General features: G+C 37.0%; 1 protein-coding gene across 3 annotated transcripts in view; it reads right to left on the bottom strand.

Annotated features, from left to right (window-relative positions):
* ROBO1 (roundabout guidance receptor 1) overlaps positions 1-20,877 on the bottom strand; it is a 988,403-nt gene that overhangs the window by 96,598 nt on the left and 870,928 nt on the right. For all 3 annotated transcript variants that reach the window (XM_084875894.1, XM_084875896.1, XM_084875895.1), the window contains 3 exons: positions 16,983-17,103; positions 16,492-16,630; positions 14,171-14,298 (listed from right to left, as the gene is read on the bottom strand). In XM_084875894.1, the coding sequence (XP_084732020.1) occupies positions 14,171-14,298; positions 16,492-16,630; positions 16,983-17,103 (388 nt within the window). The remainder of the gene's footprint in view (positions 1-14,170; positions 14,299-16,491; positions 16,631-16,982; positions 17,104-20,877) is intronic.

The raw sequence follows: 20,877 nt of genomic DNA, 5'->3' as shown, positions 1-20,877 counted from the left end.
GCTCATATGATAAATCCAGAAAATAACAGAAATATTTCAGGAAAGTAAAATATTTACATAACAGACACATCATTATGACTAAGGTTGTGGTATTTTTTACATTGAGAGCTAAATTTTGTAAGTTTAATGGCAATTTGAGTTTATACTTCCAAGTTATACAACATGTTGAGATTTTTCACTGTTGGTTTTGGCAACAATTATTTTTAGATGTAATGGCAAAATATATATGGGTAATGTTTTCTCAATGGGCAAAAACTAAAATCATTCCCCTAACAATAGGAAAAAGACAGGGATATCTGCTTTCACCACTCTTGTTCAACACTAGAGGCCTGTGCACAAAGTTTGTGCACTAGAAGGGCGGGGTCCCTTAGCCTGGCCTGCACCCTCTTGCAGTCCAGGATCTTGCTCCTTACTGCCCATCTGCTTGCTGCTCCTTAGCACTGTCATGAGCCTGGCTTCTGGCTCAGCAGCACTCAGTGGGAGCTCACTGACCACTAGGGGGCAGTTCCTGCATTGAGCTTCTACCCCCCGGGGGTCAGTGAGCATCATAGTGACCTGTCATTCTGCCTGTGTCCTGCCCTGTCCCCGGCCACTTGGCGCCTGAGTATGCAAATTCACCTGCCATCTTTGTTGGGTTAATTTGCATACTCACTCCTGATTGGTGGGCATCACAGAGATACTGCCAAGTTGCATCTTACTCTTTTATTAGTGTAGATGTGCACAACCCATAGACACAGACAAAAGAGTCAAAAAGGCCTAGTAGGGGTGGGAGCAGGTTAGAGGGGATCAATGGGAAAAAAACACACATAAACAAAGGGCATTTGTAATACATTCAACAATATAGATTTTAAAAAATGTAATGACAAGAGATTTGCACATTATTTGTATCTAAAATAAGTTAAACATTCTAAACTCCTAAAAGGAGTCTATAGAAGATCACAATTAATCAAATTATGTATGGTAAAACACATCCTAACAGTAAATATAAATTTTTCTTGAGTGGGCTACAAATTAAATCTCCTTGACACAGGGATTCTTCTGCTAGTTCATAGATATTAGTTTCCATTATTAGTAGCTAAATAATAAGGGATCCTTAAATTGATGTGACTTTTTTTCATTTTCATATATTTTTTAATACAGAGCTCAATTAACAATATGACAGACTTGCTATGTAAACATCACATTCTAGAAGAATATGAATAGAGTAAAAGTAAAGTTACACAAGTGGGAGGGTAGGGGGGTTGAAACACATTTTTATTAAAACAAAGGAACACTTAAATTTTCAAGCAGTGAAGCTATCTACATTTGAACTGACAAAAACCCAGTCACTGTTAAGCTAGAGCTATTATATTCATACATACTGATGAATGATAATATCTCTAATAATTAAAAACTTTAAGAATATTTGAATACTAAGATATGATTTCTTTTTTGGGAAAAGATTAAGTTTAACATAAAAGCCTGTCATTCTGTCTTTCTCCTTTTTAGACATAAAAATAGAGTAATTAAGGTGACATTTTTAGAATATATTTAATGGGTCCATAAAATACTATGAACTATTCCCCTCCATTCAAATCTTAGATTATTCTGTAGATCTGTAGATTGATAACTCCGGAGATAATTCTGGTTGTCACATCTGAAGGGTGGTGGTGCTACTAACATCTAGTGCACAGAGGCCAGGGATACTGACAGGTATCCCACAATGCACAAGATAGCTCTCCCACAAAGGTGATCCATCTCAAAATATCAATAGTGCCAGGACTGAGAAACCTCACTGTAGATTATCTACTCAGCCTAAGGTTTAACAGAACACTACAAATAATTATTACCTCAAAGATATAAAAAGTGCCCTGCATAATATCTGGCATATCATCAGTACTCAGAAAAAGTTAATATTCTTCCTCTTTTATGTCTGCTCCTAAAAATATGTCTTTACCAAAAAGCAGTTAGTAAATGATTCAACTTAACTGTTTACCTTCTAAAGAGATTAAAACACAACTATCTAGCAGTCTACAACAATTTATCTGCCACCTGACAGAAACTCAGGATCATAATTCAAATGGTAATATTCCCTAAATCAATTTAGGAAGCAAAAAAACCTACATCTTTGCTTTCCCAATAGGGAAAAAAGTGTCCTTAATGGCAAATAGTTAGATTTTCTTTTTTAAAAATTGCTTTATAATAATTTGCTTTATGATTATTCTCTTCTAAACAATGAATTATTTCAATCACTATAGCCTAACAATTATAGATAAAATAGAATATAGTAATGTGAAATAAGGTAGAATTATTTTTACATTAAATGATACACAACATTACAAAATAATTCTAAGTTATATGAGATTGTTAGCAATGAATCCAATGTTTTAAAATGAGCTACTCATCAATGTCTATAGGGAAAAAACAAACAATTTACTTTTCTAAATTTCAATCTCATACTGAGTATTCAGATTGTACAGATACACACCACTGAATAACATATTTCTATTTCCACATTGATGCAATTATTTGAGCATGTGGGTTGCTAAAGACAGTTGCTAAGTCATATATCTATAGCACTGGTCCAAGAAAGCCTTACCCTCTGTTATGTAGATAAATAAATCACAGCAAAGCTCAGAAAATAATGGGAGGCCCATGGTGTGCTATTTACTGGTGTGGTGCGGTGTCATTATTTGTCACAGAGTCATCTTCTGTATCAATTATTTCTTGTAGCTGACTGCTCTATTTCTTCAAGCACTTGGTTGGCACACACATTAAGAGAATGCTTCAAATTCTCTGTAGGAAGGCCATATGGTGAATGCCTTTCCTCTGAATAATTTTTAAGATTTACATCAGTTTGTTTGAAATAACTGAAAGCAACCAAAACCTTTATGAGTGAATGAAAGAAATCTAAGATAAAGTCACATCTTCAACAGTCATTAGGGTTAAAATGGCTATTTCTGAAAGGCTATAAGAACACAGGAAGTTCTTTACTTTGTCCTTCCTACAGGAAAAAAAAAAAAAGGAAGAGAATCATAGGCCATAATGCTGCTGAGTCTCAATCAAATGAAATAGCATACAAAAACCAGCAGGAGTGGAGCTCAGCATCCTATTTACGCCCCTGGATCAGAGCAGTGAGGAGAGGGAGCCATTCTCACAAATCATTCTCTTGTTAAATTCTGCAGTGGGACTTCATTAAAGCTCTTGGCTGATGGCATTTCACTTTCAGCCTGCTCACAAAGAGCTCAGCTTGGCAACCCTGATTCCTTAAAAGTCTCCACACACACACACACACACACACACACACACACACACACACACTGTCTCCTTGGGTTTTCTCTTTACAACAACAAATCTTTTTTCTCCTCAGCCCTTCAAATCATCTACTAATATTTCTTTTTAAATCATTATTTAAACTAGAAAATAAACAACTGCAGCAACAACAAAAGATCTACAACAAATTCTGCAAGGCAGGCTTTTTGAATAAGACTCCCGAGTGTGAAAAATTGCAATAAAGGGATGAACAAAATAGGTCCAGAGGCGTGGATGCATAGAACAGGATGAGAGATCTCAGAGGGGAGGGTGGGGAGTGGAAAGAGATTAACCAAAGAACATATATGCATATATTCATAGCCCATGGGCATAGACAATAGTGTGGGGAAGGTCTGGAGTGGGGCGGGGGCTGGGTATAGGAAGTAGAGAGAGGGGGGAAGAGGGGAGAATGGGAGACATCTGTAAAACTCTCAATAATGAAAGCAAAGTAGCAATACATACACCAGGAGGTGGCAAATAAATACAACACTGTGATGTGTGTGTATTATGATACATAAATATACATTGTAATTATATAGGAATATAATTACACATAGAAGTATATAATTATAATTTATAAAATATCATATATATATATATAAAGATAAATACCCCCCAACCTCCGAAGCACTATTTACTAAGGCACCACGGGCCTCCATAGAGTATGGCCACACGTCATGAAGGATCATTCCCCGAAGAACCAGTCTACTCCATCTGGTCAGAGTCTGGCACAAATGTCACATATATATGAAGGTTCTTAAAGTCATCCAGTAAAGCTTTTGGGGACTTACAATACATGATTCATCAAAATACTGATGAACTCCCAGTTCTTAAGCAGGACCTTGTATTGTAGTAAACCCAACTTGAACCTGCAAAAAGGCCCCTTGACACAGTTAGTTTTGGCTTTGACTCAAATAACCACATTAACAGTCAGAAACAATGAACTATTATACTGCCAGCTTTTCCGAAATCAGCAGTTTAAGGAAACTGTTCCAACAAATGATTTAAATGAAGTCTACATCAAAGAAAGGAAACTCAGAACTGAAAGCCCAGCTTTTTCTCTCGTTACTTCTTTTATGCCTAGACATCATACAAGCTCTAAAAAGTCGTATGACTCTTACGCAAAGATCTCATGTGCTGATAGGAAGCGGAACATAGCAGGCCCTATGTACAGAAACCACAAATTTATAAAACGTGCCTTCTTTGCCCCATAGTTTGTTTTGAATGCTGGCTTATTAAATTTGACTGGCAATGGAAGACAGAGCAATCTATATTGTTTTAGTTTCACCTAGTTATTTAGTGATCCATGTGGTTTGCTTATCTTCACGGTTGTTATTTCACATCTTAGAAAAAGGTAAAAGGCACAGACACATGTTTATTTTGGTGGGTTATGCCTTCTGATCCATTTTTAATACTATTAAGTTTTAAGTTACATGGAAGGTATTACTAGGGACCATCTATCCAAATTATTTTTATCTCCAATTAATTCAATTGTTCCAATATATGAATTATATTTATTCAAAGAGCAGGGAAGAGATTCAATATTATTGATTCTATCAGGAAATTTACCCAGCAGCGAACATACTAGGAGGGATATCAATCCCTCCTCCCGCCAGGGCACAATTTTTGTGCACCAGGCCTGTAGTAAGAAATAAGTGAGTAAAGGTTGGCCCCGCATCTCCCAAGTGATCTACTGATGAACATCTGCAGTTACACTGCCTTCAACTGCATGTAGAACATGAGACCCTTCAGCTCTGATGCCTAGTCTCTTACCATTTTCACTGCATCACTATTATTTCCTGTGAACAAATAATCACATTCTGAGTTAGTAGAAACTTAAAAGCTTAGCCAGACCGCTGATAGCTGCTTCTTGCTTCACTGAAAGTTCTAACTGCTGTGCAGTTCCCAGGTTATTGGGACATCTCGTAAGAGTTAATAATAAACTTCAATCCCCAAGTTATTTCAGCAAAGCTTCTTGTGTGAAGCATGAGGTTCTCTAGGAGAAAGGCTCGAGAAAACATCCATTCACAGTAATTAAGCCAGCCAAAAGACAGGAGCAGTCTTTTTTTTCTAAACACAGTGCCTCCCTGGTGTCGTGTCAATCTCAGACTTTATGGTAAGGCTCAGCCTTCCAGAAGCTGTCAGTGGCTAATCACTCCTAATGACGAAGGCTCTGCTCCTTCACTGTACAGCAGACACAAACACTGAGGGGAAAATAACAACGCTCCAGACAGAAGACAAGGCGCTTTCTTTGGATCATTCACTGGAACGTTCCTTACTATATGTCTACAGTAACATTTAAAGAGGTAGTGACATCCCTTATGATATCATATTTTATACTTTTAGAATTAAAATAGGTGATGAAATTGAGAGAATGGAGTAATTTCACATCAAGGGAAGAAAAATGAAGCACTTAGGAGAAAAGAGCTGGGACTGCACAGAGATCCGACTTGTCTAGGAGCAGAGAATCACCTGGTTCAGAGATGCTTGGCATCTGTCTTCTCTTTTCACAGAGCAGTTGCTGAAAGGGCATAAAAGCAACTGTTTCCTGAGCTACAAAGGATCCCGGGCCCCCAGGAGAGGCCTGCAGAGCACTGCAGCGGGGTGTGAAGTAAGATCTAAATGCCCATCTTCCAGTGTCTGACTGGCCTGGCACTCCAGGCTACAGGGAAACGGGAGGACTAAATGTCTTTTGGTTCCTACTGAAAGAGAGACAGACAAAAATGGGATCAGATTTTCTTAATGTTTCAACGCGGTGAAGATAATATGTGATTGCTTGGGAAATGACTGGTGTATGGAAGTCAGTTTTCAGTTTGGTTTCCTGTGACAGGCATGGGGTGGGAACATGATCACTCTGGTGAGAGAGAGACACAAATTTACTCTGGAAATAAAATTTTAACAGTAATAAGAGCTGCTTTATCTGTAAAATTGCAAAGGGAATGGAAGGATTAATAATGCCATCTCGTTCACCTTGTTAAGCAATGAGTCTCACTGAAGCAAAGAGGCACAGGAAATCTTAAAGACTTGAAATGGAGAGCTTCAACTGTATGTGGCCTTATCTGCTGTGTTTCTTTTGGGATCTGGTATCACTCCTCAAAAATGGAATTATTTAAAATGCTATAGAAATGATTATCATGATAAATGAATAATTACTAGTTTAAAGGATTTGTTACTAATACTATAGCAAATAAAATTATTTTTCTTCCTATATTTTTCTTTTAATTGTTTTGAACCTACATCCATTATGCTTTTCTTAAAGGCTACTGGCAACCAAAGAGGGGGGAAAAAATACACACACACACAAAAAAAAAAAAAAAAAAAAAAAAAAAAGCCTGCACAAAAAACCCCACTCACTTTTAAATTAACCACGAATTTGGTTAAAAATAAAAACAAAAACAAGTATCATGTGATTCCAAGAAGAACCCCAAGGCCCACGTGGCAAGCATTTAATAAAGGTCTAATAGGTTTAGATTGAGATAGTAAAAATAAAACAAACCTGCTACAATTCTTGGAACACCAGGCAGAGGCATAAATTTTAACAGTGTTAGTGGCACACTGTTTAAAAACCTGGCAGGGCACCTCTATGCATCTATTTTGTTCTGGTTAGATTTTATATTTTATAGGCATGTCACAACCTATAAAATGGTTATAAATACCACGGTCTATATATTTTCTGTAAGAGATTGAGCTTTATGCAATATGAAACACTAGTTCAGAGGATAATTCTTTCCTACCAAGACAGAGCCAGCACTCCCAACTCTTGTCAAAATGAGACATTAAAGTGCAAATATTACAATGAAATAAAGCAAAACTGAGGTGACATGTCTTTAAAAAGTTGTCTGATTGTTTGTGTATTTTATTGGGTCGGCAGCTAAGTAATTGCGGGTTTCACACATATATGGCTTCAGTTGAATTTTTAGGTTTGCAGACGTAGTATAAATGTAAAACACATTTTGTTATTTGATAGTTGGCTATTCAGCTGTTAATCAGTAAAAAAAGTTTTTTGATCTGTTTTGTAGTTTTCGTTTGGCGTTCGTTGAAAAATGGAAAATCAAAAGGAACATTTTCATCATATTTTGCTTTTTTATTTCCGCAAAGGGAAAACGCATCGCAAGCTCATAAAAAGTTATGTGCTGTTTATGGTGACGAAGCCTTAAAAGAACGGCAGTGTCAAAATTGGTTTGCCAAATTTCGTTCTGGTGATTTTTCACTCAAAGATGAAAGACTCTCTGGTCGTCCAGTTGAAGTTGATGACGCCCTAATCAAAGCAATAATCAATTCAGACTGTCACAGTACAACACGTGAGATTGCAGAGAAGCTTCATGTATCACATACATGCATTGAAAATCACTTAAAACAACTTGGCTATGTTCACAAACTCGATACATGGGTTCCTCACGAACTGAAAGAATCACAGTTAACGCAACGCATTAGCAGCTGCAATTTGCTAAAGAAATGTAATGAAAATGATCCATTTTTAAAACAACTGATAACTGGCGATGAAAAATGGGTTGTTTACAACAATATCAAGCGGAAAAGATCGTGGAGCAGGCCAGGTGAACCAACTCAAACAACATCAAAAGCTGATATTCATCAAAAGAAGGTTTTGTTATCAGTTTGGTGGGATTACAAAGGAATTGTCTACTTTGAACTCTTACCACCCAACCGAACGATCAATTCTGATGTCTACATTGAACAACTAACGAAATTAAACAATGCAGTTAAAGAAAAGTGGCCCGAATTGACAAATCGAAAAGGTGTTGTATTCCATCATGACAATGCAAGGCCACACACATCTTTGGTCACTCGGCAAAAATTAATGGAGCTTGGTTGGGATGTTTTGCCACATCCACCATATAGTCCTGACCTTGCACCATCTGATTACTTTTTGTTTCGATCTTTACAAAACTCCTTGAATGGTAAAAATTTCAATAATGATGATGATGTCAAATCGTACCTGATTCAGTTTTTTGCTAATAAAAACCAGAAGTTTTTTGAACGTGGGATTATGATGCTGCCTGAAAGATGGCAAAAGGTCATTGATCAAAATGGGCAATACATTACAGAATAAAGTTATTTAGTTCCATGAAAAAATTGTCTTTGATTTTTAAAAAATCCGCAATTACTTAGTTGCCGACCCAATAATTTCACAGAGAGAATTCTTGAAGAGGTGGGTAGGTGTTATATCTATGGAGTAAAAATCAAGATACACACTAAGTATAAATACAACAGCACTGATGGTTTAAAATTATAGGTAATAAACCTTTGACTTTTCCAGGAAATAACAGAACATCACATGCAGGTTAAATTGATTTTCTGATTAACGAAGTTAAGCAGAAAGGCTTTCTCTGTTTTAATTATTCTGAACAGCATTACTTCACCATTTTTTATTGGACATATAACAAGTATTATTTTTTAATAGGTCAAGTTACTGCACAGTCTTTGAGTCTCCTCTGACAGTTTTAACGACACACCAAAATTGACACGCAAATTAAAGGAATCTGGATGTTCATTTAAAATATATATATATATATATATATATATATATATATATATATATATATATATATTATTGATTTTTCACAGAGAGGAAGAGAGAGGGATAGACAGTTAGAAACATCGATGAGAGAGAAACATCGATCAGCTGCCTCCTGCACACCCCTCACTGGGGATGTTCCCGCAACCAATGTACATGTCCTTGACCTGAATCGAATGCGCGACCCTTCAGTCCACAGGCCAAAGCTCTATCAACTGATCCAAACTGGTTTCAGCTGGATGTTCTTTTTATTGACTAAACATTAATAGAGGCCTGGATGCATATATTTTTAGTCAGAAGTTTCCTAATAGTATCAAATATTACCATAATTTACCTTTTTCAGGTAAAATAAAATCTTCTAATTATAAATAATTAATATTTTTATTTTACTCATTGACTTTTGGATTCTGTCTCCCAAGAAAAAGCAATCCAAACTATGCTTTATGAAATACATATGCGGTGTAGGTTTTAGGGCTGAAGTGACTTGCTGTTAAGGGGATGTGACCTCATATTTTACTGACAGCTTAATTGTAGCTTGAAAGTAGTCATGAAGGAGAAGAGCACTTTTTGAGAATATCAGCTCCTGGATAATCTTACTAGTCTCAAAATTAATTACCAGAAAACACCACTAATTTATAGAAAGATAACCTGAAATGCTGAGAATCCAAATAATTAGAAAACAGTCACTCTTAAAGGTAATAGAACCAGAATAGGGATCAAATACATGCTGCTGAATATTTTTCCATAACAATAACACTGCATCACACATAAAATGTAATTGTTTTTAATCATTTCTGTTCCCAATGGTCATAATATTCATTAATTTATATAGTTACCCTGCAAAACTTCAGCATAAATCTAGCATGAGTTTTGATGGCACTAACAAAATCCAATGCATATACTATAAAATATAATAAGGCGTTTTTAATGAAAATGTAATATTTTATATTAGAAAAGTTTTAGTTAATGTTACATAATAAATAATCATTACTATGTTCTCATTTAAGATTCCTCAGTTACAATAGCAGAGAAAAATTACCTGTCTAGAGTTATCTGAACATTACTATTTTCCTTAAAAAATAACCAATATTTATTCAAATTAAGCAATAAGGCTATCAATAATAACACTAATTCTATATAATAAAGAGGTAATATGCAAATTGACCACCACACCCTCACACAAGATGTCCGCCCCCATGTGGTCACAATATGGCCACCCCATGTGGTCATAAGACAGCCTTGCCCATGTGGTCACAAGATGGCCACTACAAGATGGCTGGCAGGGGAGGGCAGTTGGGGGCGACCAGGCTAATAAGGGAGGGCAGTTAGGGACAATTGGGCCATCAGGGGAGCAGTTAGGCATTGATCAGGCTGGCAGGGGAGTGGTTAGGGGCAATCGGGCAGGCAGGCAGACAACTAGTTGGGAGCAAGCAGTCCAGAATTGTGAGAGGGATGTCTGACTGCCGATTTAGGCCAAATCCCAGGGATATCCCCTGAGGGATCCCAGATTGGAGAGGGGTGCAGGCTGGGTTGAAGAACACTGCCCCCAGTGCACAAATTTTATTCACTGGCCCTCTAGTCCTATATAATAAAAGCCTAATATGCAAATTGTTCAACCTGGCATTCAACCACTCACTATGACATGTGCTGACCACCAGAGGCAGGCGCAGAACATGGCAGACGTTGGGGACACGGCGCTGACAGCGGGCAGCAGTAGAGGTGGTGCCAGCCCTGATGGACCCCAATGAGAGTGGGACCATGGTGGAATGGTGGAGCAGGTGAGCAGTCGGTTCCAGGCCATGGTGGGGTTCCAGGCGGGGCTGCAGGGCTATGAGGCTGGGGGTAAGAGCTGGAGCCTGATCCCTACAGGCCACCCAAGGGATCACATTTGTACACAAATTTATGCATCGGGCCTCTAGTATGAATATAATCCTCTTTACTTATAAAACTCTGTAACAGATGTTAAAATTTTTACATACATATTTTAATTTAATTCTTATAAAAATGCTGTGATGTTGCATCACTATACTCATTTTGTGCATGGGGAACTTGAGGCTCAGGAAGTTTAAATCACCTTTTGTAGGTCAGACAATTGGTAAATGACATGACAGCAAATTCAACTAAATTCTGTCTGACTCCAATGCCTATGGCCCTTAGTTGCACACTTCTTTGTAATACACTTTGAAAATAATTCCCAAACTCTAAAGAAATGTCTTAACTCCCTTTATTCTTTCTATTAGTTCATCAGATAACTCTTCAACCCAGGGATTCATAAACTTGCTTATCTAAAAATAAAATTAAAAATGTCTGCCGCCCATTTCAGATCTTCTAAATCAGATGCTCCAGAAGCAGGCAGATAATCTGTATATTTAACAAGCTTCAGATGAGTTTAGTATTTAAGTTCAGGTAACAAACTTCTGATGTGTTTAGGAAACTCTCCCAAGTCCTAGGTTTTATTTGCTCCCTTTTAAACACAGACCACCAGACAACTATCATAGATGCCATGTATTCAAATTTGACCCAAACGAACCCACTGCTGGTGCTCAGGATCAGAGCCCCCAGAAACTGCTTGCATTTCCTATAGAGTATTCCTATTTCCTTGGGATATTTCTACCACTCAAGTAGAAGGTTCAAGTCCATAGTCATTTCACTTGTAACAAGTGCTTATTCGATAAAGTGCCCACTAGATTCTCAGTATCATGCTAAGCGTTGTGAATAGTACACAAGTAGAAAAAAAAAATACTTGGAGTTAAAGAAAAACTATTTAAGGCAGGCATATTTTAAGAAAATACATGAAGGTAGTCTCCAAAAAAGCAGAACTGAAATACCAAGGAAAAATGAAATAAAAAGAAAAGTAATTTCAAATTAAGTTATTTATTTTTAAGATTTCCCCATTGATTCTTTGAGAGAAAGAATGGAAGAGGGAGGGAGGGAGGAATACTGATATGAGAGGAAAACACTGATTGGCTGCCTCACCATGGACTGGGGATTGAGCCTCCAGCAAACCTTTCCATATACTGAATGACACCCAACCAACTGAGCCACACAGGCTAGGGCTCGAATTAAGTTATTTTTTAAATGTTGGAACTAATCGTGTCCTCACTAAGGGTGAAAATCACAGTTACCTTTATTTAAGAGAATTTTTTCCCCTATAACTTCTACCTGGAGGACAAGGTTTTGTTGTTCAACATCAACTCTCAAATTAAATATTCATTGAATGTGAAGTGAGAGAAAGGAATATTATTTATAATCCCATACTGTTTCCAATAGTCCTTTCTAAAAATGAACCACAAATAAAACACAGATATCAAAAGCTCCACTAATGAATTTCTTATTATAATTGTTTCCTGCTATCAAATTCATTTCTGATTAGTTTCCTTTGTAGTACCTGGTATATTTCTACAATCACTCTGAAATGAAGGAAAAGAAGATATAACTTCTCAAGTTTCCTTTAAAAAGTTTCCTGATTTTCCCTTCCCCTACCCCATCCTTAGTTACCTTTTACAGTGGGGAATCATATTGCTTTCTTTGATGTATTGTGTACATTATTCTAGCTGTTAAAGATATTTTAACAGTGATGTTAATATGCATATTTTAATATTTGAATCAATTACCCTAACAATATACAACTCTGTCTTAAGTTTATAGAAACCTCAATGCAGTTAAAATAAGAACAAAATTCCTCAAATAGTTTCTCGATTATATCATATGTAACCAATTTCCATTGAAATGCAAGCCTAGGGAGCAAAATTCCTTATGGAAAACTTAAGGCTTTGAAACTGACTTTAAAATTAAAGGGGAAAAAAAAAAACTATTTTGATTTCAATGTCTACTATAGACATAGCAGAATAGTTATTATTTATAAAAGCATCAGGCTCCCAAGGTAAAGGACTTTAAAACATACAGTGAAACACTACATCTCTCAGAGTAATGTGATAGACAATCAACCTTCCTGTCACAATTGCCTGGAGATAGACACACCTGTTCATGCCTTATATTCATCCTGGGCTACTTTTACTTCCTCTGGGGGGCTTTTGAACTTGGATTTGACATCTCTTAAATTTATGCTTTCTCTAAATGTAAAGGGGTTTCTTTTCTTACAGTTTAGCCTTACATGGAGTTCAAATCTAACTTAGATTAAAGAGAAGTAGTCTAGGTCTTAGAAATTTAATGTTTGTTCTTGATCCTTTTTTTCTCTTTTGTTTTTATGAGGTTCAGCTAAAAACTCCAAAGTGGGATATAATGGCTTTAAAGACAGAAAGGAAATAGTCTTTATTCTTTTTTAAACTGCAAAAAGCCCCCAAGGCTCTTTTGTAGGAAGCCCACAGTAGAAACACTCCCTCAAAAGCCACCTTTTTCTTCATAATAGCCTTAAAGGAGACAGTGCTCAGAAAAGATGACAGCACCAAGTGCATCTGATGTCAGACCAAGAAACAAGTTAAGTGGTTTATGGCAAAGATCCCTGATTACTCTATGTACTTATCAAAACAGGGAAGTTTTTTCACCAACACAATGTTTTTTTAAGGTCATTTTCTCTCAAATGCAACAATAACCAACTCATCCGCGCTAAAATGGAAAAAAAAATGAGAAAAATTATCAGATGAGACATAGTAAGAAATAATCCTATGACATCATGGAGAAAGGAGAAAAGGGATTATGAGAATGAAAAACATCTGGATTATGATATAAGGGTGACAGAACCATTTCTGCACATTAGTTTAAGACTCTGACATTCAAAAACTTATAGCCATAGAACATAAAAATAAATTATAATAAATCACACCAAATAATACATCTTTATGAAAATTAGCAGAGTACAAATGCTATTAATTCACCAAATATTTATTGAGCATTGTTATATCAGAAGCAGTGTATGCACAGACAAAGACTACAAAAGTCCCTACACATGGATGACCTTACATTCCTGAGGGGAACTGAATCCTCTCGTTTTTGTGTTCCATGCTTTAGAGATCCTGGAAACTGTGTGACTTGAAGGAATGGGTGATTTGTAGCATGCAAAGGGTTTGGTCACAGCTGTCATTTAATTAAGAGATTAGAAAACCTCTATGGTTGAAGATCCAGAGATTACAGCACATTCTCCTTCTTGATCAAGACAGAACTCTTCCTAATTTTGAAAATTTAATTTAACTTCTTGTAACAAATGCATATAGACTTCCCATGGGCAAAATAGCAATTTTTTAAGATGTTTGAAGTAAAATATTTCTAGCACTATTTAAGCCTATATTTAATATAGAGTACTTTATTAAATGGTGTTTTCTTTAAGTATTAACATTATATTTCCGATAATAAAACAACCAAAACAAACTGTTTCCCAAACCTTACCTTGGACAGTCAAAGTAGCTGATGCTTCAGCTTTTCCAACCATATTTTCTGCAACACAAGTATATGACCCCATGTCACCAGCCATCACCTTTCGTATTTTCAAGGTATGATCATCTCTGATTTCATATCTAGTGACAGAACAAAAGAAAGCCCAATTAAGTGACCTTCTATTTAAAGATCTCATTACAAATAACATATATCTAGGCATCAAATCACACATAACATTTGCTTGAGGAAATTTAAAACAATAGTTAAAATGCACCATTCCTCTAAGTAAGCACACACAGAGAAAAGAGCTTGTTTTTATTTATATTTTAAATGTTTTATTGATTTCAGAAAGAGGACGGGAGAGGAGGAGAGAGATAGAAACATCAATTATGAGAGAGAATCATCGCTTGGTTGCTCCCTGCACAGTCCCCAATGGGGATCAAGCCTGCAACCTGGTCATATGCCCTGACTGAGAATCAAACCGTGATCTCCGAGTTCATGGGTAGATGCTCAACCACTGAGCTACACTAGCCAGGGGAAAAGAGCTTGTTTTTAAATTTGTGTGGGCTAACCTACTGAACTACTTTTCAAAAAATATGTATTTTTTAAAGTTGGAACTTGTTTGTTCCCTCAAGCAACTGTACTCATACTAAAATTAAAATATAGTGACCATTCAATCTATATATGCCAGACATAAAGTAATTTATAGGTTTTTATCTTTTAAAATTCTTATAACCACTGTATGAAGTATTATGCATTTCCATGTGCAGATGAGAAAAGAAAGCGAGGCAGTGGGGGCAAGGTGACATGGTTGGTGTTGGTCTCAGCTAGTTTAGAAGTAGGGTTAATAACTGAACTCAGACAGTCTCATTCTACAGTTCATTTGCCTTGCCCCATCTTCCTTCCCATTCAATGTTGGGTTTCTCTTGAAGTTTCACGTTAGTCCTCTTTCTACATAATATAGCTGAGTTATATTATCTACTACAGTTTATATATTCATTGACCACCCAAATATTTTCAATTCTTATTTCATCTAAGTTCCAAATTCATAAACCCTGATGATTAATAATTACACATCATATCCCACAGGCACCTAGTATTTTCTGACACAAATTCCTTTTCCTAACACCATCTACCCATCTTCCTTCACCAGTTTCCTGCCACTAACAAATCATCCAATTGAGTTTCAGAAATTTTTTGCCACTTTGGACCCCTACCTCCTTTTCATCCCCCCATACAGAAAATTTACATCACCTTACAGGGACAACAACAATGGTGTCCTGACACTAGTATCTCCTCACATATATGTAATATCCATAGTCCAAAAAAGTCATTCTCTCTAAAAAGGAATCCTGTTCATAGTCTTCTTCTTGGGTCATCAGTGAGCATATAATATGATTCAAAATTCTTTAGTCTATTAATACAAGTCTCTGATAATCTGGCCTCAGTATTTCCAACCTAATAGCCCTTAACTTCCTGCCACACATCTTATGCCATAGTCATGCTAAACTTCCTACCGTTCAGAACATGTAATGTTCTTTCTTAGCTTTGCATGTATGCTGTGACGTCACATCCTAGAATATTCTTCTCTTTCATGCTTATCACATTTATATAATTGCTTACATGTCACTTTATTTTCAGAAGTCTCTTCTAGTTTACTGCTTCCAAATGCCTGTCTTTATGGGACCAAAGAGTTTGCTGGGTTATTCTGTATCTATCCAGACATGTTTCCTTCTGAGAGCTCTTGAGAGCAGAATGTATGTCTAAACCACTACTCTAACCCCCAAACGTAGCAGGGGGTCGATGCATGCTTATTGAAAGAAGAGACACACTGGCAACCACAACCTAAAGGCATTGCCCGAAAGCTTGCCTCATTCCTTAAGGCTGTGAGACTATTACGCCAATTTCAGGATTTGACAATATCAGGAAATTTTGATGTCTTCTTCTGTTCCTGGTAATGCTGTAGCTAAGAAAAAGGAAGCTTGCTGTTTAATTGGTTCACAGGTATATATTAATGCTATTCCTCCCTTCCTTACCTCACCAACTCCCAAAAAGAAATGACTATTAACTGTGGTCTGGTTGAACAGAAGAGAAACCTGTGTAAGGAATATTGGATTTTATAAGAGTTCCCTGGATAGCCAGGGTCATGCATGTACAGTCCTTTCCCGCAATCCTCAGAGAAAGGATGGCAGCCTCCTTATTCTAATGATCTCTAGTACTGTGTCTCACCCCGATCCAGAAGTCAAAGATTCTAATACATGCATGTGAATCAAGTTCTCATAAACACTGAAGACTCAGAGTAGACGAATCACATCATTACACTCTGATCGTACCTGGACTTGGGCAGTTCCCCGTCATCTTTCCTCCACCGCACTGTAGGCACAGGGTCCCCTCGGGCCTCGCATTTGAACTCCGCACTGTCATCCACAGTGACTGCCAGGTTACTGGGTCTCTTCACAAATGATGGTCTCTCTGAAATTAGAAAAAGCCTTCTCAAAAAAGAAATAAATGTGAACTAAAACTTTTGATATGTTTAGTCAGAACAGACTCGTAATTTGACATCTAATTTCGAAATTTATTAGATATAGTTTCCTACTTCTTGAAGCTCCTTCCCAGATTTGGGGTTCCCTCCTAGTTTTGCCCCCTTGTCTTGCCTATGATGTCTTGAGCAACATGCTTTGCTAATTCCTTCCCTCCTCTTCCCACCCCCACAATGTTGGTTAAGCTTCCTAAGAAAGGTCATGTCTTCCTCCCTTGTATAAATATCCAAAATAACACTGAGGGAGACCTTCACAGGGGGCCGATGAGATAGAATCCCACTTACCCAACACGGTCAGCTCCGCCACTTCACTCTCACGTTCCCCAACCATGTTGGTGCCGACACACACATACTTTCCAGCATCACTCTTGCGGGTGTAAGTAATCATGAGTTTTCCTCCTCGTATCTTTAAAAAAAAAAAAAAAAAAAAAAAAGTGTCACGTGCATGCAGTTAAAATCACTTTTGCTATATTTATGTGACAGAGGTTTTCCTAAGTGAAGCCTAAGCATATAAATAAAGCTTAATTATATGAAAAAAAGCAAGTGCATAGTATTTGTTATAGTTATAGTAGTAACTTTAAATAGAGTTTACTCCAAAGGTACATTATAAAAAGAGGCAAAACATTTCTACTTGCCTACATTTTTTGTAGAGTTATTATAGTCTATATAACTAGAAATCTGTATTTCTGAACAGGCCAACTTCTTTCATATTGTGTAGTTAAATGAAAACCAAAAAATTGTACAAATAATTCAGTTGGTGCCGAAACAGGTTTGGCTCAGTGGATAGAGCGACAGCCTGCGGACTGAAAGGTCCCAGGTTCGATTCCAGTCAAGGGCATGCACCTTGGTTGTGGGCACATCCCCAGTAGGGGGTGTGCAAGAGGCAGCTGATCGATGATTCTCTGTCATCAGTGTTTCTAACTATCTATCCCTCCCCCTTCCTCTCTGTAAAAATCAATTAAAAATATATATTAAAAAAAAATTCAGTTGGGAAAAAGGAAATTCCTAATATCTTCTGACTATAATATGAACATGCATATTAACTATATGTTATTTTAAGAAAGCATATTCTAGTATTTTACTATGTGGAAATAAAAATGTCTCTATGTAATTTGCCAAAATTGCTTTGAAGGATTATTTCTTAATTGCCAAAACATTACAGAACCTGACATCCTAAAAAACAAAGGAGTTGCTGCTGCCCAAGCAGTTTCTTGGGGACTCAGGAGGTGAAGGCTGAAGAGATACCAATAAATCATCTGGAAAGTCATTCCGGTATGCTTGTGAGCATTTAATTGTTTGAAGAAGAATTCATTATAAATGTAAGCAGATTTCTAGTACAATAAGTAAGCTAAAGTCAACCAGAACTAAGATTGGGATGCGGAAACGGAACTATCTTTACTTAATTCAATATCCTTTTGGTGGGGAGCTGCGTTTCAATTGCCCAAGAATATGATTAATGCTCCGGACCACAGAAAGGTTTTGTCAGGGATAACTTCCAAATGTTTATTCACAGAGGTTTTGGCCTCAGAGTTTTCTTCTGTTGTGTATCAATTAAACAGAGAAGGGAAGAAATAAATAAAGAAGAGAGTGTTGGAGGCGGTAGGAAACCATTCAGAAATAATTATTTCTCATCATGCACTAGGAATTTGCTGAAACTACTACTTTACTATTTTGGAATACCTAAATAGCCTTATTTCAACCCAAATTAGAAATTATGTATTGGACAACCCAAATATTAACAGAGTTATTTTAATTTCTGTGGCTTTAGAAGTTGACATTATTTTCAGTCATGTTTCTTAGAAAATGACCATGAGTTTCTAAGTACCATTATAAAAACCATCCGGGGACTTTCCTCTGCATTTTTTTTCACGACTCTCTTCTGCATTCGGAGGGTAATGCCTGCATATAGTAGTCTATTAAAACATTTTTGTGGAATGCCACCTGCTTTTTACAGACAAAATCTAGTCTGGTATGGAATGAAACATTTCTATAAAGTTTGTAGCAATTAATGGGATGTGACCTCATATTTTACTGACAGCTATATCTTTTCTCACATGGGCATCATCTCCTTAAAAGGTCTCAAAGTGAGATTCTTAAATGTATACCCAGCTTTGAGGCTATTGAGTCAAAATGCTAATCATCTTGAGTTTTAATAAGTTGCTTTTGTGTGATATATCATTAAAATGTTGGTCTTTAGTATAAATCTGCTGTGAGACTGTCAGGGGAAAGTATCATAATTCATTTATCACTTAAGGAATGAGCAGCTCAGAAAAGTATAGCTCTTCCTTCCACATACCTCCCTATGCCCACCAACACAATGTTTTAGGTATGCTTTCAACTGTCAGACTTCCTCCCTAGCTGTGAGCTCTGAGGCAGAGAGGCATATCTGATTCCTCTTTATTGCACTGGGACCTGTCACAATGCCTAGTAAATATTTATCAAAGGAAAGTGACTTGCCCAATGTCACACAGAAAGTTGGAAGGGAGCTAAGATTTTACTTAAGATATGTGATTTTGGCTATATGAGATGCACAAGAAAATGAAAAGAAATGCACAGCCCCAGAACTCTCAATTTGAGTTGAATAAACTTTGAGTTGTTGAAATACAGAAAATTTGAGTAGCATAACATCAAGATCTTTCTAAGAAGACTCATTGCAATCTTTCACCATGTATATATTTTGAAAGACTCACATAAACACTTCCAAAATCTTGAGGAAACAAAATCATTCCAGAAAAAGGTGACAAATTCTATTATTTATTTTGTTTTATTATATTTTCTAATTTCTATAAGAGTTTAGTTAAGCCAAATTGATGACATGCTAGGAAGCAAGATCCGGAGAATGACAATATTGCAGTTCCTTTTATTTATTTATTTTTTAAAAATTTATCTTTATTGTTCAAAGTATCCCGATATCACTTTTTGTTCTTCATTGACCCCTCCACCCCACTCCTGTCCCCAAGCTAGGCCTGTACTACACTGTTAACTATGTTTATTGGGTTATGTACATATTAGAGGCCAAGTGCACCAATTCGTGCTCAGGCAGGGGTCCCTTTGGATGGCCTGCAGGAATCGGGCCTAAACCCACAGTCCAATGCTGCCTGCAGCTCCTGCTCATCCCTGCCCCACTGTGCCTGCTGCAGGATTGAGCCAAATCAATCCCAGTGGAAGAGGCTTGCACTGCTGCAACAGAGCTTGCCTGCCATGAGCCCTGTGTCTGCCGCCCTCCCAAGGGGAGTGGCCTGCAGGATCGGGCTGAAACCAGCTTTCTGACATCCCCAGAGGGTCCCAGGTTGCAGGAGGGCACAGACCAGGCTGAGGGACCCCACAGGTACACTATCAGGCCAGGGAGGGGTCAGGGGAGGGTTCCAGGCTTGTCCAGCCCGTCTTGTTCAGTCCCAGATCGGGCGGGACCCCAGCAGCAAGCTAACCTCCCGGTTGGAGCATCTGCCTCCTGGTGGTCAGTGCACATCATAGCAAGCAGATAAGCAGCCTCAGCATATCATTAGCATAGTATGCTTTGATTGGTTGTTTGGTTGTTCTGCTGTTCTGTCGATTTGCATGTTACCCTTTTATTATATAAGATGTGCATATAAGTTCTTAGGTTAATCTCCATCTTCCCCTCCAATTCTGTTCTTGATATGGAAGTTAAGTGATCTGAGATGTTGTCCTACATGCTCCTTTTGGGTTAGTTAACTTTGGACAGAACATTAACCCTCCTGTATACCTCAGAATCTAACCTAAATGTCCTTGCATATTTACGTGGTGAGTTCATTTCTAAAGTGATTGCAACAAATAATAACTTCATCAAAGTAAAAGAAAATAAATGCTTTATTCTTTCATAAAGTTAAGTCAATGAATTATATCTACAATAAAATATAAGGCATTAAGAATAATTTAAAAATATATTCAAATACCAAGAATGAGTCAAAGAATGATAAAATATAAATAATTTATAGCTTCAGTAACATCGCACTAATTTATTTTACAAATCTTAAGTACTTGGGAATGAAGAGTTTTAAATCATCTTGCTTAAGCACATGTGGGACACCAATTATTATTATATATTACAGCTCACTGCTGTTATATTTTGAAAGAATCTGTATATAGATGGAGAAGGGGAATTTAGTTACCAAGAGTAATGAGGAGACAGCCAGGAGATTCTCAGTCATGGTAAAATTCC

Source organism: Pipistrellus hanaki, assembly GCF_964339955.1.
Source record: "Pipistrellus hanaki genome assembly, chromosome: 2".
Lineage (NCBI taxonomy): Eukaryota > Metazoa > Chordata > Mammalia > Chiroptera > Vespertilionidae > Pipistrellus > Pipistrellus hanaki.
Note: the sequence above shows the minus strand (reverse complement) of the source record. Positions and strands in the feature narration are given on the sequence as shown.